This window comes from Erythrolamprus reginae, chromosome 9 (assembly GCF_031021105.1).
Source record: "Erythrolamprus reginae isolate rEryReg1 chromosome 9, rEryReg1.hap1, whole genome shotgun sequence".
NCBI classification, from domain to species: Eukaryota; Metazoa; Chordata; class Lepidosauria; order Squamata; family Dipsadidae; genus Erythrolamprus; species Erythrolamprus reginae.
In genome coordinates, this window is record NC_091958.1 from 57,950,234 (window position 1) to 57,966,828 (window position 16,595).

The 16,595-nt window shown below is 68.0% G+C and overlaps 2 protein-coding genes across 3 annotated transcripts; one reads left to right on the top strand and one right to left on the bottom strand.

Annotated features, from left to right (window-relative positions):
- Positions 1–79: 79 nt before the first annotated feature.
- Positions 80–8,593, bottom strand: GLIS2 (GLIS family zinc finger 2). The gene is made up of 7 exons (XM_070761537.1): positions 8,394–8,593; positions 4,101–4,272; positions 3,843–4,021; positions 3,287–3,466; positions 3,067–3,200; positions 2,763–2,881; positions 80–2,158 (listed from the first exon to the last, which is right to left on the bottom strand). The coding sequence occupies exons 2-7, from the start codon at positions 4,249–4,251 to the stop codon at positions 1,398–1,400; spliced, it is 1,524 nt and encodes a 507-aa protein (XP_070617638.1). The 5' UTR covers positions 4,252–4,272; positions 8,394–8,593; the 3' UTR covers positions 80–1,397.
- A 3,454-nt stretch (positions 8,594–12,047) lies between these two features.
- On the top strand, positions 12,048–16,252 carry TFAP4 (transcription factor AP-4). 2 transcript variants are annotated; one of them, XM_070761557.1, is made up of 7 exons: positions 12,048–12,317; positions 13,478–13,643; positions 13,849–13,947; positions 14,032–14,202; positions 14,321–14,401; positions 14,807–14,968; positions 15,286–16,252. In XM_070761557.1, the coding sequence occupies exons 1-7, from the start codon at positions 12,229–12,231 to the stop codon at positions 15,466–15,468; spliced, it is 951 nt and encodes a 316-aa protein (XP_070617658.1). In that variant the 5' UTR covers positions 12,048–12,228; the 3' UTR covers positions 15,469–16,252. The 2 variants fall into 2 exon arrangements, with proteins under 2 accessions (XP_070617658.1, XP_070617657.1); XM_070761556.1 differs by having other exon boundaries at positions 12,066–12,317; positions 14,804–14,968.
- Positions 16,253–16,595: the final 343 nt, after the last annotated feature.

The following is a 16,595-nucleotide window of genomic DNA, read 5'->3' on the forward strand; positions in this document are numbered from 1 at the left end:
AGAGCACACGGAGCCCCCTTTCCTCTGAAGCCCTCCCCTCCCCATCCCAAGACACACGCACAGACCGACCAGCACCTGGTGAGGCTTTTCTGCGTACTTTATTGTTCTCGTCTTCATCGCTCCCCCCTCTTCCGGAGGACCGGTGGGTCAAGTTATAGCTTATCTTCTTCTGCCTTAAAACTATACTAACTGTAACAGAGGCAGGAGGAGGGCATCGCCCCCAACATGACTGACAATCAAAAGGCACTTAGAAACGGAGACGGGTAGACGGCACGCATCAGTTCCGAGGCCAGTGGGCCCAGCGGGAGGCGCCGTGAGCGGACACGCATGTGCTTGGGAGTCCAGCTCCCCTGCCTGGGTGGTTCTGGATCCTGGGCGGTTCTGTGGACCAGGAATTGTCTGCAGGGGCTGAGCGGGGGGGGGTATGTAGGTGGCATGTCGGGAGACTCGCAGGTCCCTTGGGGAGGAGATACCCAGAGATGCCCTTGTCTAGGGAAGGCGGTTGCAAGCAGAGTGACCCCCCCAGTACAAGGAGGGCAGTCGGGTGATCTGGGAGACCAGGGAGGGGCGTGCAGAGCAAATGCTGCTTGTCTGCTGGGGTCCTGGAGCTGGCACAGCCTGGGGGCAGGGCCTGCATTGAGGGGTGGGTGGGGGGGTGAGCCGCTTTCTCCTGGCTGGGAGTGTCGCAGGTCACCTCTAAGCTGCATGGAAGATGCCAGATGGCTCCGTGCTCTGCTGTCCTCAAATGAGGGAGGGACAGCCCCCCACCCCCAGTGAAGAAAAGGGGCCCTTGGGTCGAAGCAGCCGGGGACCCAGCGGAGAGGGACCCTTGGCCTGTGGATACTTTGCCCCCTTCGGACCCTCACGGCCTCCGTCAGGTGGTGGCACCAATTCAATGCAGGGAACTGCTCGTGGAGGGGGCTGTGCCCTTCAATCCCTCCGTGTCAGGGAGCCGCAGCACACGCCCTGGTGCGCCTTGTCAGAGAAGCCTGGCGGGAGCGGGAGGAGGCGGCCCAGGGTCGGACTCTGGGCAGCCACCACATGGGGCCGGAAAGGCCTTGGAGTCACTGGGGGGGGGGCACCGCAGGGCTCCAAAGGAGAAACAGGGTCGGGCAGGGGAGGCGCCTGCAGTGTGGCAGCGTGGGCTCCCCCGGTCTTCCTGGAGCTAAAGCAGGGCCTAGGAAGGGGGCCTGGCTGGGGATGAAGCCACCTCCACTGGGGCTCCTGGCTTGGCCGGACTGCTGCCCCAGGAAGCTGCTTATTGCTTGGCTCAGGCGCCCCTCCCCCCAGGTGTCTTCCTGTGGAGTGGAAGGGGGGAGGGAACCTCCCTGATTCCCAGGAGCAGCTCAGGAGGTCTTCCCCACACCCAGGGGGGCTTCTCTCGGCCCCTCCCCACCCTAGTTCACCACGGCTTCTTTCAGCAAAACGGAGCCAGCTGGGATGACCATCCAGCCGGGTGGCAGGGGCGTCTCAGCGATGCCCCCCGAGTTCATGCCGGTGGAGAGGTCCAGGACGCCCCCAGGGAGCAGAGAGAGGCCCTCGGTGGCCGTCCGCAGCCTGGCCAGTTTCACCCTCTCGCTGGTCTTGCATCGGCTGCTACCGGGCCGGCCTCCACTCGCCTGCCCTCGCTCCACAGCCACCTTGGCAGAGGGGCCAGCCAGCAGGGACACCACCGGCAGCCCCAGGCCGCCCACAGAGAAAGGAGAGGCCAGCAGGGGGCTCTTGGCCAAGTCCAGAGGGGCCAGCGTGGGGCTGGGCAGTCCCGCAATGGCAGCCGGGCTCAGCCCGCCACAGGCCAAGGTGCGGAGGTCCAGGGGGCCCTGGGGGAGGGGCAGGGGCAGGCCAGAGCTGCCGAAGAGGGCGGCCGGGGTGGGCACCAGGACCTGCGCCCCTCCCAGGTAAGGCCCGCTGGCCGCGATGGGGGGGGCCTTGGGGGGCTGCAGCTTGAGCAGTTCCTGCTGCTGGCGGGTGATGAAGTGTCCGTGGGCCTTGATGTGCTTGCGGAGGGAGCTGGGGTCGGTGTAGCGCTTGTGGCAGCCAGGCATCTTGCAGTGGTAGGGCTTGTCCACGTAGTGGGTGCGCGTGTGCTTGAAGCGGTCGCTGGAGTTGGAGTAGCGCTTGCTGCAGCCTTCGTAGGGACACAGGTAGGGCTTCTCCCCTGCAGGGAAGGGTGGGGGGGCTGTTTCAGAGGGGGAGGGGCTCCGGGCTCTCCCCCTCCCCCCAGAGCCCCCACCCAGACACAGGTAGGGCTTCTCCCCTGCAGGGAAGGGTGGGGGGGCTGTTTCAGAGGGGGAGGGGCTCCGGGCTCTCCCCCTCCCCCCAGAGCCCCCACCCAGACACAGGTAGGGCTTCTCCCCTGCAGGGAAGGGTGGGGGGGCTGTTTCAGAGGGGGAGGGGCTCCGGGCTCTCCCCCTCCCCCCAGAGCCCCCACCCGGACACAGGTAGGGCTTCTCCCCTGCAGGGAAGGGTGGGGGGGGGGGCTGTTTCAGAGGGGGAGGGGCTCCGGGCTCTCCCCCTCCCCCCAGAGCCCCCACCCGGACACAGGTAGGGCTTCTCCCCTGCAGGGAAGGGCGGGGGGGGCTGTTTCAGAGGGGGAGGGGCTCCGGGCTCTCCCCCTCCCCCCAGAGCCCCCACCCGGACACAGGTAGGGCTTCTCCCCTGCAGGGAAGGGCGGGGGGGCTGTTTCAGAGGGGGAGGGGCTCCGGGATCTCCCCCTCCCCCACACCGAAGGGCCCGGCCTATTGGGGGTCGGGGGGTCTCACCCGTGTGGGAGCGGTTGTGGATTTTGAGGTTTTCCAGCCGGGAGAAGCTCTTGCTGCAGGTGGGGCAGTGGTGGGGCTTCTCGTTGGTGTGGGTCCGGATGTGGATCAGCATTTTGTACCTGCAGAGCCAGAGACACTCGCAGTATGGGGGGGGGGGGGAAGGCAGGCTCCTTTGCAGCCCCACCCCCGTACGTCACCCGCTGGCCCCATGTGGAGGAATTTGGGTCCCAGGTGTTTCAAGCCCATTGAAGCGTTTGGGGTGTCCAGCCGCCGACACTCCCCCCAACTGTCCGGGGCTGCTTACCTGGCGTTGAAGCCCCGGCCGTGGCGGGCACAGCCCTCCCAGTGGCAACGGTAGCCGGCCTCCTTCTCAGGCTTCACGTGGAAGTCGTTGACGTGGTCCACCAGGTCCTGCAGCAGCTCAAACAGCTGGTGGCACTGGGGGGGGGGGAGGCAGGCCCAGGGTGAGTGGGGGAGGGGCAGGGAGCCCCCCTGTGGGCAGAGGTGGGGGGGAGGCTGCTCACCTTGGACCAGCGGCACACCAGCGGCTTCTGCCCGTCCGTCTCCAGCGGGAGGCGTTTCTCCTTGGGGGGGGGCAGGAAGGGGGAGGGGGGCAGGTGCAGAGACCCTCCGGCAGCGGTCAGAGGCAGGAAGAACTGGAAGGAGTTGCGGAGACTCTCCAGGTAGCGCAGGGACTGCAGGTCCTGGGAAGGGCCGGAGGGGCAGTTGGCGGGCAGCCCACCACCCCCACTGAGCAAGACCCCACCCCACCCCGCCCGCCTTGGTCCAGAGGAGAGGACCAGCCAGGAAGGGTTGGGAGCAGATGCTCAGGGAAGCTGATGGGTGTGGCCAAGGAGGGGGGTGACCCTCTGCTTGCCCCCCACCTCCCACTGAGGAGAGGGGGGCAGGAGGAGGAGCTCCCCCCAGTGGCCATGAGACACAACAGGCCTTGACAGGTGGGGGGGCTGCTTCCTTCCCAGCCTTGAGGGTCCAGGGAAGCTCTGGGCTTTGTGCCCCCCCCTCGGGAAATGGGGCAGAGTCAGCATCACCTGCTGCACCCCATCTCCCCCCCCCACTCACCCGCAGGTTGCCGCAGTTGCCCAGCCGCCCGCTGGGCTGCCTGTCTGGGGAGGGGGCTGGGTTGCCGCTGGGGGAGGCGTCCCGGCCGGGGGGAGAAGGCAGCAGGCTCCGGTCCACTGGGGGAGGCGAGGAGAACCGGGGCCCCCTCTTGTCTTGGCAGGGCCGGTGCTGCTGGAGGCCTGGGGGGGCAGGGGGGATCAGGACCAGCAGGGGTGCCCCTTCCCCACCAGCCCCCCCCCTCCCCGGCCAGCCACTCACCCTCCGGAGGGGAAGCGGGGCAGCCCCCCCCTGCCTCCTCCTCTTCCTCCTCGGGCCTGCTGCCCAGGCCCCAGTCCGGCTGCCTGTGTTGCGGGGCCGGGAGCTTGGAGACGCTCAGCTTGAGGTCCAGCGGCTCCTCCAGGGAATGCATGGCGGCTGGGCTGCGCTCGGCCTGCAGGGGATTCGGAGAGGCCGCATTGCCCCCGCGCCCCTCCCGGCCCCACCGAGACTCCAGCAGGAGGGGCTCCCCCCCCGCCCGCGCTTATTTCTGGGAGGGGGGCAGAAAGGCCCGGGCAGACCCTCCTCTGCAGGGAAGCCCCCCCCCAGGGCAGCAGTCAAGCGGGGGGGGGCGTTGCCGGAGCAAGGGCATTAAGCTCCGCCCCCCAGCGCCAGGATTTCCCTTTGGGGTGCCCGGCCCCTCCCGCCACAGGAAGCCCTTCCAATTGCTAACAGCTGCTGCTTGTTCTGGCCTGCAGCCTCTGGAGCTACGCGGGGGGGGGGGGGTCTTCCGGGGGGGGGCACCAGAAGGCCTCCCGAGCAGAATTGGGCACTTGGAGAACCGAAGGGGGAGGAGGCAGCGCGGCTCTCGAGAGCCCAACCAGCCCCCCCCTTCCGAAGCGGCACCCGGACTGCTCGTGGGGAGGGGCATCATCTGACACGTGTTTCCCCTCCCCCCCTCTGACAATGTTCGGAGGGCGCAGCCGCCGTTCTCGCCTGCCAGCCCCCCACCCCCACCCCCGGCCCCGCCGCGCCCTCCCTGCCTCTGGGCGGCCCCTGCGAACTCGCCCGACCCGGATGGCCCAGGCCGCCCGCTCCCCCCCAACCCCCCGGAGGCCTTGGCGCTGGGCCCGGCCGGGCTGCGGCTCAGACAGGCTGGAATGCGCAGGCGGCCCCTCCCTGGAGTGGGGAAGGCAGCCGGAGGGAGAAGCGCCGAGTCTGCAATGCGGAGGCGGGGGAGGGAATCACCAAGCGCGCCTCGGAGGGAGGGAGGGAGGGGGCACGCACACACACACTCACACACACACACGCTGGGCCACGCTGGGGCTTATGGGCGCTTCTGCCACCCAGCTACCAGCCCCCCTCCCCCTGGGCCTGGGTGAAGGGGGGGGGAGGAAGGCGGTGCAGCCTGGCTGGGCTCAGAGCAGCTGGAGGGGAGAATGCAGGTGTCAGGCCCCCCCCAGGAAGCCCCGGCTTAAGCCAGCCCCTGCACACGGCCCCACTCTCCTGCACCGAGCCGGGTGGGGGCTCCTGGGGGGCGCCCAGAGGAGAGAGAAAGGCCCTACACAGAAGGACACCCCATCCCCAAGCACCCCACCCTTCAAGATGCAGGCCACAACAGGGCAGCCACAGTTCAGGCAGCCCTTGCCCCCCCTCCCTGGCACAGCTGTTCCGGTGCCCCCCACCCCAGAGAGCCCCCCTTGGCCAGCCCCCCTCCCCCAGGAGGAACGCCCCAGCTGCGGCCTTGGGTTGCCTTGGCAGGGCCTTCCGCCTCCCCCCCCCCCAATCAGAGGGCCGGGTCCAAGCTGGGTCTGGGCTGCGGGAGGCCTGGCCGTCCGCAGGGGCGGGAGCACCGTTGCCCGGGCAGAGAGCCCAGCGTGCCAAGGGAGGGACGGTGGTTGCTGCTGCCTCCACGGAGCCTGGCCAGCCCCCTCCCCTGCGTCCAGGGGCCTCGAGCTGGATTCCTGAGCTGCTGCTCCCAGGAGCCGGGCTGGGTGGGACCCTGGAGGGGAAGCCGCGCTCCCCCCGTCCGCCCGCCCTGCGAGGAGGCAGCAGCAGCGGCGGCCAAGCCAAACTGGCCCCAGAGCAGAACATTCCTGGAAGGAGCCTTCCCAGAATCCAGAGGAAGTTGGCCGGGGGAGCGAGAGAGCCACTGGCAGGAGGGAGGGGCCGGCAGCCTCCCTCTACAGATGTGCACAGGCACCTAAGCCCCCCCCCCCCACACTCCAGTGCCACTGGCAGAGGATGCTGGGGGGGGAGAGGCCAAGCCCGGCAGAGGGACAGAAGCTGGCAAGACCCCCCCAGCTGTTCTCTGAAGACCCGGAGTCTTTGGGGTGGGGGGTAGGTGTCTGGGCCTTTGGGCCAGAGCTGGTCCCCCACCACTTCCCTCCTGGACTGACTCATCAAGGAGAGCCCGGCCGGCAGGGGCTGGATGTGGTCAGGAAGCGGCCAAGAACACCAAGGCGGCTCTCTCTCTCTCCCGGCCCCCTCGCTGCTCAGGGCGGCTCCCCTGGCAGGTGACACGGCCCCCTCCCTGGCGAGGAAGGCGGTGGGAGGTCAGTAGCTTGGGCCTCGCTGAGTCCGCAGCCCACTGCCCCCCTCCCTCCTCTTTGCTGAGGCTCAGGGCCAGCGGGAGGGGCAGCCACCAGCCCTCCTCCTTCTCCCCTCAACCCCTCGGAATGTATCTGGCGGTGGGGGGGGAGCCGTTATTGGGAACACCAACAAGCCAAGAGCTCCATGGATTTCATTAAACCCCCACGGTAAAGGTGGAGACCAGGCTTTTTACCCATCCGTGACATTGGCCTTGTTTTTCCTGCAAAGCAAAGTGCCAGGCACCCAGAATAAAGGACCCACAAGAGCCATCGACTTCCCCACCACGAAACAGGACTAAAGCCGCACCCAGAACCCACAGCGCTGACCCCCGGTTGAGTGAAAGGCCCCAGGCCCCTCCGGCAGGAAGACCGGGGCACTGCGGGGACCTTCTGGCTGGGGGTCCCTGGGAGCCTCTTTCCTCCCACTCGAGCTCCAGGCTGGGCAAAGCGCAATTCCCCCCCCCCCCCATCGGCCCAGATTCACCCCACAGAGCCTTGGGAAAGCCCCACACTTGGGGAAGAGCCAGTGCCTGGGTGGGGCAGGGCTCCATTCACTCCTTTCCCAGCTCCCTCACCTGCCCTGGCCCCCCTCCGTCCACCCAAGCACAGCCCTGCCTCCCTGGACAGCCACTTCAGCTGGGCAGCTGCCAGGCCCCAGGAGGTCTGGTGTAATGCAAATCCGGGGGGGGGCAAGGGGGAGGGAGACCCGTATGCTCCCCCTGGCTGTTGAGTGAGGGGCAGCCTTGGGAGGACTCGGCTGGAGTGGGGGGGGGGCTTGGCAGCCCTTTTCTCCTCCTGCCTCTTCTGGAAACCAGCAGCAGCTGGACACCAGGACCTGCAGCCTCTTGGGAACAGTCTGGATTGACCGGGGCCCCAAATATGCCCAGGACAGCCCCTTAAAGAGCCTTGGAGAAATGGGGTAGAGGGTCAGGAGACGAGGAAGCCCCACCACTTTCAGCCACAGAGGGTCTCCTGCATGGGGGGGGCAGGCTGGTTTCCCCCCCCCGCCGCCATTCCAGGCTGCAGGGCCCATCCAAGCGCAGACAGTGGGCAAGAGGTCAGCCTGGGCTGAGCAGGGAAGTCCATTGCCAAGCAAAGGGGGGGGGCAGGCCAAAGGGCTGCTGAGATACAGGGCTGGGGGGGCAGTTTCTGAGAAGCCCCCCCTTCCTCAGAAACACAGAATTTTCCACAGAAAGGGGGGGGGGATGCTAGTGCTATGGAAGACACCCAGTCAGGCTGGAAAGGGTGAGGGTTCCTGGGGGGGGGTTCATCCCTGCAGCCCCTGCTCAGAGGAAGCTGGGAAGGGCATTGACGGGAAGGGGAGAGGAAAAGGTCAAGGCCCCCGCCCACTCTGGGGCAGCCCCCTGGCATTCTAGCCACATGCCGCCTCCCCCCCCCCCCCCAGTGCAGCTGGGCCTTTCCTGGTGGGCTCCACTCCTGGCCATTCCCACAGGGGCTTCTTTGTGGTGGGGGGGCGAGTGCAGTGGCGCCATCCAGGTTTCCCTGCTCTGCTGGGCCTCTGCTGCTCCGGCCTGTTTGGGGGGCTGTCAGCAGGGAGGTCTTGCCAGGCCCTCCCTGCTCCTCCCGGCTCCCCCACAAACCTCGGGACCCCCTCTTGCTCAGCCCCCCCACCCCAAGGCTGCTCTGGGCTACCGGCCTCGATCCCTCCCGCAAGATGCCGCCCCCAACGGCTCGTGGCCTGGATGCCAGGGGGACACCGCAGGGAGGGGGGCCCCGCTGCCAAGAAGGGCTTCCCGTGGCCGCTTCGCCGCTGGGCCGGCCCGGCATGGGATTTCAGGGACGGGGCCGCCGCCTCCTCTCGCGCTCCGGTGCCTCCCCCGCCCTCCCCCCGGGAACCCCGCGGCTCAGAGCCCCAGGCCGGGCAGGCGGGCGAGGGCAGCGGCCGGAGGGATCATGGCTTCCAGCGAAGGGCCAGCGGCTTCCCCTCCCCCGCTCCTCCCCGACCGGCCCCCCGACGCCTTACCTGGGCGCTGGTCCGGGACGGGCGGGCGGCGTCTCGGCGGGGCTTTGTGCGACCGGGCGGGGTGGCCGGGGAGCGGCGCTGGGCTGCCCTCCGTGCGGGTCCTCGCAGGCGCTCAGCTGGGGGGGAGAGCGAGCTCCGGGGGCGCCTCGCCGCTCCGCCTCGGCCACCCCCACCGGCACCGATGGGGCGCACGGCCGCCGCGCCACATCTGCGCCTGGCCAGGGAGGGCGGAGGCGACGCCGCGCGAGGGAGGGTGGGTGGGCGGGCGGCGGCGGGGGGCTGGGCCCTGGGAGGCGGGGGGCGGCGCCTGCGGGAGGGGCGGGGCGCGAGCGAAGGGGACGGCGAGGACCGCACAGCCAAGGAGGCCGCCGGCCCTCGCAGCCCTCGCGCTCCGCCCTCCCCGAGCGGCTTCCCAAGGGGGCGTCCGGCCCGCGGGCTCTCTGGCAGGGAGGGAAGGGGGGCTTGTGCTTGGCGGCGGCCCCGACCGCCCCCCCAAAGGACCCTGCGGCCACCGCCCGGCCCGCCCGCCGCGGAGGGACCCGCCTGCCTGCCCCGCCGCCCAGTCCCGACGGACGGCGACTCCCCGCGCGCAGACGCCCGAGCGGAAGGCGGCGAAGCTGGAGGCGGCGGCAACCCGCCCATATAGGAAGCGCGGAGCGGAGGCTCTGCCCGGCCGCAGGCTCTCGGGCTTGGGAGGGCTGTCAAGCAGGAGTTCCCCGAGCTTCTTCGCTCCGGCCAGCTAGACCTCCCGCCCCACCCTTCGCTCCTCGGCCCCGGGCGCGCCTCGCGGGATGCCTCGAGCTCCGGCTGCCCTGGTCCGAGGAGGGGACGCCAGCCGGCCGCCAGGCCTCTACGGGGGAGGGGAGGAGGTGACTGGCCTTCCTCCTCTTTGGCAGGGTGGGTCCTGGCCTCCGCAGCCCAGGTGGAGAAGTTCCCCAAAGGCCACCCCACCCTGCTTCTCCCGGGAGCCCCCCTCCCGCCCCCACTCGAGACCAGGCGCCCCTGCGGAACCGGAGGCCCAGGAGGTGCTTGGAAGCGTCATGGTGGTACCCTCCCCATTTTGGAGCATCTGCTGGGGGCTTCACGGTGAGTCATGACCCCCCCTCACTGCCACCAGACGACTGCCAAGCCTGATCCTGGGGGGGGGGGGTGTTCTTTTCCAGACTCTGGCACTCCCCCTCAGGGCTGCCACCCAGTAACCAGCACCCCATGTACCTGCCACCTGCCGCCGTGTCTAATTCAAGGCGCAGCTTTAGTCTGGTGGGAGATTCTCCCCCCTTATCTTCACAACCGCTTTGCAAAATAGATTCTAGCGGGGGGGGCTCAGGCTGTCTTGGGGGGCCGATTCAGTCAACACTAGAGGCCACTGCTTGGTGGAAGCATCTCAGGTGGGGGCCCTGCACCACCCTGAACAATTGGGTCACCACCGTGTTTCAGGTTGGGGGGGGGAGGGCTGAAATTGATTAACCTGAAACTGGGCTAGAATGGGTGACCTTCCATTTCAATTATTCCAGTGCTGGTACCTGGGTCTTTGTCCGGCATAAGCTGCTAATTGCACACCAGAGGGGGGAGGGCGGGTGGTCAGGGGCGTGCTGGTGCTCTTTGGAAGGCTGACCGGTAGCCGTTTCCCAGCTGAGCTGTGCCAGAAAGGCAGGAGGGACTCTGGCAGGTTTATTTCTTAGAATTGAATCTTTTGCACTTTGACTGCTGGGATGGTTCTCATGTGCCGTCTGTTTCTTTCCTGCTCTGTCTTCCTGGCACCTTGTATTTCATGTCTCTGGTTTCTGTGGCTCTGGGTAAATTCAAAATGGGAGAAAGCAAATAAACTCTGAAACTAGACGGCTGTGCTGTGTTCTCTTGGCCACAAGGGGGAGCACCTCAGCAAGAGCCCTTACTTGGAGGGTGGGGGCCGCTGAGCATTCCCCCCCCCCTGCGCTCTGCTCCAAAGGGGAGCTTCCGGTTGCTCCTGACTGCGGGGGCCCCAAAGGCTCCGGGCCACAGGGAGGGATGTGGGCCCCAAGAGAAGAGTCTGCCCCCAAATCCATGCTGGGACCGGAGGTCGGGGTCCAAGTACCTTCAGCAGGACGGGGGATCGTCCAGCCCCAGCCTGCCTCTTTCGCCGGGGCCTCCCTTCGCCCCACAGGCCTCTTGGCCCCAGAGTGCAGCCCCCCCACCCCACGTAATCGGCCACCCAGCAGAGGAGAGAGGCCGCCTTTGCCCCCTGCTGACCTCTGCCTTGTCTAAGTGGGAGACATGACTGGGGGGGGCGCTTGTGGGCAGGCCCGGCCCCCTGGGTTGCATTCGGGGCATCTTTGCCCTGTTCTTTTTCTCTGCTTTGGACAGGAAGGGCCAGGTCGGCTTTCAGAAGAGAAAATGCGGCCCCACCATAGTCCTAGGGGAGGGTGTGAGGAAGGGCCTCTCCCGTTGATAATCGCCAGGCCAGCGAGGGGCTCCATTGGGGGGATTGGGCCCTCTTTGTCCTGCTCTGGCCTCCCTTCCGACGAGGCAAAGAGGAAGAGGTGATTGGCCTTCGCTCTTGGGAACGGACAGGGTGCAAGACGGGAATTGCGGTCAAGCTGGGTCAGTTCAGTTCAAAGGTGTGGAAGGAACTGCCCTTTGACCTCCTGATCCTCCAACCTCTTGCAGGCCGGGGCCGGTTCTGGGCAGCCTTCGCCCTTACTAGCAGAGTGTGACCCCCCCTGTGGCCACTGTCTTGACTACTGCTCTTTGTGGCCCTGCCAAGGCTCCATGCTGCTGCCGTGGCCGCTGGGCTCAGGCCGAGTCTCCCCCGCTGCAGGCTCAGCTCCCTTGGGGCCCACACAGCTCCCCTTGGACAAGCCCTTCAGGAAGGGAGAGGCCCCAGTGCCGGCCAGAGCCCTCTTCCCCGTCGGCTTCCCAAGTGACCAAGACCGCCCTCCTCCGCCTGCAGGGGCCGGCTGTGCTCTCAGGCTGGCACTAACACCCAAAATTGCACCTGGTGGCCCTCTGGCTTGGCTCTGCCTTCGCCCATTGGACAAAGCACACGGCACAAAGCCAGTTGTCTTCCCACAGCCCCGACAAAATGAGGGGCTTCTTTCACCTCGGCTGAGCGTTTTGGGGGCATCTGGCCAGGAGGTGTCCTTGGTCACTTCTTGGGGGGGAGAGGAGGTGACAGTGGAAGGATGAGCAGTGAGCTCCCCCACGGAACCCCTGGGTTGGGGCCTTAGGAGAAGGCCGCCCGTGATCCCTCAGCGGGGGGGGGGGGGCTGGCTGGCCCCCAGCAAGCAGGTCAGAGCAGCCCCTGGGCCCCCTTTGCCAGGAGCGGCTGCCCTCGGGCGCTGCGTGGCTGCTACTCCTTACACGGGCGCCTTGAATAAGTGGCAGGCAAGGCCGAGCGGGGCCGGTCAGCTGTGCGCGATTACAAACACCCCCTCCCCGTTCCCTCATGGCCGGGCGGCCCCTCCGCGCTCTCCCTCCTCCCCTCCGGAGCGGGGGGGGCTTGATAAGGCCGGAGGGGTTCGGCCATTCCGCCCCCCCTGCCCCCTGCAGGCTCCGGGCAGCGCAGCGCTCTGACGGCCCTCCTTCCGTCGGCGGGGCGGGCGGCGCATCGCCCTTTGTTTACCCGGGCCGGTGGCTGGCGGAGGCGGAGGCGGCGCCGGCGTTGGGAGGGAGGGAGGGCGGGCGGGGGGCGGAGGGAAGGAGGGAGGCAGCGCAGCGCTCGCCCAGCTGTTTCCCGCCTTGAGCAGACACGCGCAGGGCCGGAGCCGGAGCCGGAGCCGCAGCGCGGGACCGGCGGACGCCTGCTCGCCCCCCACCCGCCCCCCCCCTCCGCAGCCGGCCCCGATCCCTGCCGGGCATGGAGTACTTCGTGGTGCCCGCGCAGAAGGGGCCCCCGCTGCCGCACTTCAGGAAGACCGAGAAGGAGGTGATCGGCGGGCTCTGCAGGTGGGTGCGCGGCGCGGGAGGGCGGGAGGGCGGGCGGCGGGCGGGCGGGCGGGCCGGGGAGGGCGGCGGAGCACGTGGGTCTGCTGGCCGGAGCGGCGTTGCGGCGCGGGCGGCCCCGGAGGGGGGAGGGAGGGGGGGGGCGGCCGGTGGGTCCGGCTCCGCCTCGGCCCCCGCGCCCCGCCGGCCTCTCCCCGCCCGCCGCGTGTTTACTGGCAGCGCGGCGTCCGGGCCTGGCCGTGACTGTGCAGCCTCCGAAGGGGCGGGCCTTGCCGCCGCGGGCTGCCGGGACATGTAGTGCCGCGCTCGGCCGGCCACGCCGCGCCGCCGCCTCGCACAAAGGCTGCCCGCCGCCGCCGCACGTGCCGCCCGGGACGCGGCTCTTTGTGCGCAGCAGCCCGACCGGCGGCGCGGCCCCCTCGGCGTGTCCGCCCCCCCGCCAGCTGGGCTGCAAAGCCGCCTCCACGTGGGGCGCTGCGCGGGGCCGGCAAGGCCGCGGCCGCCTCTCCGGGCCGCTCCGAAGGAGCCCCGGGCGCGGCTTTTCCCGCTTCTGCCGGCCGGGGCCTCCCGTCCCCTCCGCGCCAGCATGCGGCCGGCCCTTTCCCGCGAGAGCCCCGCCGGCTCTTCCGCCCGGGCAGCGGCATCGCGCGGTGTTGGTCCCGGTGGGCCGCGGCTGCCCCCTCGACGCCTCCCCCGCGCCAAGCCTCGCTCCGCTCGCCCGGGGCGCTTCGGCTGGAGAGGCTGCTTCCCCTCGGCCCCGAGAGGGAGTTTAGCTGGCCTGGAAGCGGTCAAGGGGGCGACATGGATCGGAGGAGACTTCAGGCCGAAAGCCCCAAACTGACAGCAGTCATCTCCTCCTCCCCTCCACGAGGGCCTCCTTGGGATCGAACCGCCCTTTTGCCAGCAGTGAACAGACCCTGTAACCCCCCCCCCCCAGGCAGAGCTGCCTGGTGGGCCTCCCTGAGGGAGGGGTCTGCCTCTGCCTGGACCTCCCTGGGCAGCCCCCCCCCACCCGTGTGCCCTGGGGGCTGGACTCTGCACCACCAAGGAGGGTCCCCCAGGGGAGCGGGGAGGGAGGGGGCGTGGCGGGGGGGCAAGGGAGACTGTGGGGCGGCCGTGGGGGCTGGAGGGCCAGAGCTCTCACCTGCGCCTGCCTGCTGCAGCCTTGCCAACCTCCCGCTGACCCCCGAGACGCAGAGGGACCAGGAGCGACGGATACGCAGGGAGATCGCCAACAGCAACGAGCGCAGGCGCATGCAGAGCATCAACGCCGGCTTCCAGTCCCTGAAGACCCTCATCCCCCACACAGACGGCGAGAAGCTCAGTAAGGTGAGCAGCCCCCAAGCCCCCCCAGCCGCCAGCAACACCGCAGCCGAGGTGCTGGGGTCAAGCAAGGCCCTCTCTGCCGGGCCCTGATGGCGGCTGGGGCCCCACCCACCGGGGGGAGGGGGGCTGGTTGAGGAGGATGGAAGGGGGCAGAGTGCCGCGCCTGCCCCCTCTGGACTTCTCTGCTTCCGGTCTCTCCTTTGGTCAGGCAGCGATCCTCCAGCAGACGGCGGAGTATATCTTTTCCCTGGAGCAGGAGAAGACGCGGCTGTTGCAGCAGAACGCCCAGCTCAAGCGCTTCATCCAGGTGGGCCCCACGGAGGCCTCCGCTCGGTCGGGGGGGTCGCTCGGTTCCCACGGGCCCCCCCTTCAAACTGGGCCTTCTTGGCAGGAGTTCAGCGGATCGTCCCCAAAGCGGCGGAGGGCAGAGGACAAGGACGAAGGCATCGGGTCGCCGGACATCTGGGAGGACGAGAAGGCCGAGGACCTCCGCCGGGAGATGATCGAGCTCCGGCAGCAGCTGGACAAGGAGCGGTCTGTGCGGATGATGCTGGAGGAGCAGGTGGGCCCTGCGGGTCTGGGGCCTGGCTGGCAGGGAAGGGGGGCTCTTTGGGCAGTGCGCCATCCATCCCCAGGGCCACTCTGGAGGGTGACCGGGTCTCTCTCTGGCCGGCTGGCAGGTCCGCTCTTTGGAGGCCCACTTGTACCCAGAGAAGCTGAAGGTGATCGCCCAGCAGGTGCAGCTCCAGCAGCAGGAACAGGTGAGAGCGCAGCCCCCACAGGTACCTGGGCCACCATGCAGCTCTGGCGGGGGGAGCGCAAGGCCTCAGTCACCCCCCCACACCGGCATTTTGCAAACAAAGTCGCCCCGTTTCTGGGCCAGGGAGCCTCAGCACTGCGCAGGGGGCAGGGGGCACGAAGTCGGGGTACCCAGTCAAGGTGCCCGTGCCCGAAAGCAGGCCTCGTTGGGGGGCCCTTGTTGGTTCAGATGCATCTTTGGAGGCTCCGGCCCCTCTGTCCACTCACACACAGCCCTGGGGAGGGGCGGCTGCATCCCTGGGCCCCCTGGTGTGGCTCAGGGGCTCTCGGACCCACCGGCGCAGGTCTCTTGTCTCAGGCCCAGCTGGTGTGGTGTGTCAGGTGTCCTTCTCTCCTCTCGCCAGCAGCTCCTGCCCGATAACGGCCCGCCAGCACCCACCCAGCACCCAACGGTGATTGTGCCTGCACCCCCTCCGCCTTCACACCACGTCACCGTAGTAACCATGGGGCCCTCCTCAGTGATCAACACCATCTCCACGTCCAGGCAGAACCTGGACACGATTGTTCAGGTGAGAGCGGGGGGAGGGGGGCACATTCTGCTGCACTCCCCTGGTTGCCTCTGGCCTGGCTCCCCTTGAGCCCCCTGGAGGAGGGAGAGGGGCAATCCCCTTGGGAGCGGGCATCCGTCCCAGGGGCAGCTCAGGCCCTGGCCCGCCTCGTCCCGGACCTGCAGCCTGGCACTCCGTCCTCGTCCCTGGTGGGTTTCTCCAGGCTGGGCAGAGAGGCGGGTGCTGCCTGCTTGGCCTCCACAGGGCCCAGCCACACCAGCCCGAAAGGGGCTGGGCAGCCGCGCAGGACGGGCCCATGACCGCGCCCCTTTCCCCAGGCCATCCAGCACATCGAGGGCACTCGGGAGAAGCAGCTGCTGGAAGAGGAGGAGCAGCGCCGGGGCGCCGTCATCGTGACCCCCGGCCGGGCCAGCCTAGAGCCCTCAAACTCGGACACGGCCTCTGACCTGGAGCCGGAGGACGAGGGCCCCGCGGAGCACAGCAAAGCCGCCGTGCCCTGACGCCTCCGCCCGGCAGCAGCAGGGCGAGCAGGGTGGGGGCGAGGGGACTTCAGGAAGCGTGCTGAAATTTTTACAAAATACCACAACATTTGGGTCTATTTTGTGACCTTCCGATAATACTGTAAGTGGGAGCATTGGGACGGGGCGGAGGAGCTGGAGGCCGGGCCCTCCGGCTGGATGCAGCAGGGGAAAAGTCGGCAGGCCAGCGGCTGGGCAGTCGGCCGAAAGGATGGAAAGGAAGGATTCTCTCTGGCACCTCCGGCCGTGGGAGGGGCCGTGGGGATGTGTGACTGGCCTTGGCCACGTTGGTCCTCCTCGCGCGCCTCTTGGTGCGGGAGAGCCCCGGGGCCCTCCATTCTCAGGGGCCGGTTCAGGCTCGGGGCCTGGGAGGGAGTGCTGACCTCGGCCTCCTCTGGGTGGTTTTGTTCTTGGAAGCACTTAAATCCGTTCGGTGGGTTGACGGGGTCCGCTAAGTGCGGTCCTGCTCCGTGGCGGTTGCTGTTGTTGCGTTCTGTGCCTCCGCCCCCTTCCTCCCCCCCCCCATTTGGACAGAGGCCTCGGCCAGGGCTTCTTCGTGCCGGTTGCTTTGCGTAGGTTCCTCCCCAACCACAGCTGTTCCTTTGTTCTTTCATATTTTTATATGGGGTTTTTTCGTTCTTTTTTTTTTTACAAGTTTTGGGTCTTTGTGTTCATGGAGATGTTATTCTATTTTGTTAAGAAAGTGGGAAAAATGAGGCTTCTGCCTTTGTAAAGAAACAAAATAAAGTTTGTACTTTGTTTTTTATATGTCTAGTTTAGTCATCAGCTGACTAAAGTTGGGGGAGAGTGGCAAGAGATTGATGGGAGGGGGGCTTCAACTCTGTCTACTGGAAGGGGAATAAGAGGCAGTCTGTAAGCCCTGCAAACCCCCCCCCCCCCCCGTGCTCTGTTCTGGACTTCAGTTCTCAGCACCTGGCTCCCCTTGCTTTCAGTTTCTGGGTTGCCCAGCAGAGGGCGCTTCTGCTTGGCCTTCCCCCTGGTGGAGGATGGGTTGTGGCCTAAACCGTGGTGGTGGTGGCGTCCAGTGGCCCTCGGCAGGGCCACCCCCGGGGCTTTGGGACAGCGGAGTACACAGGTGGGGCGCACCC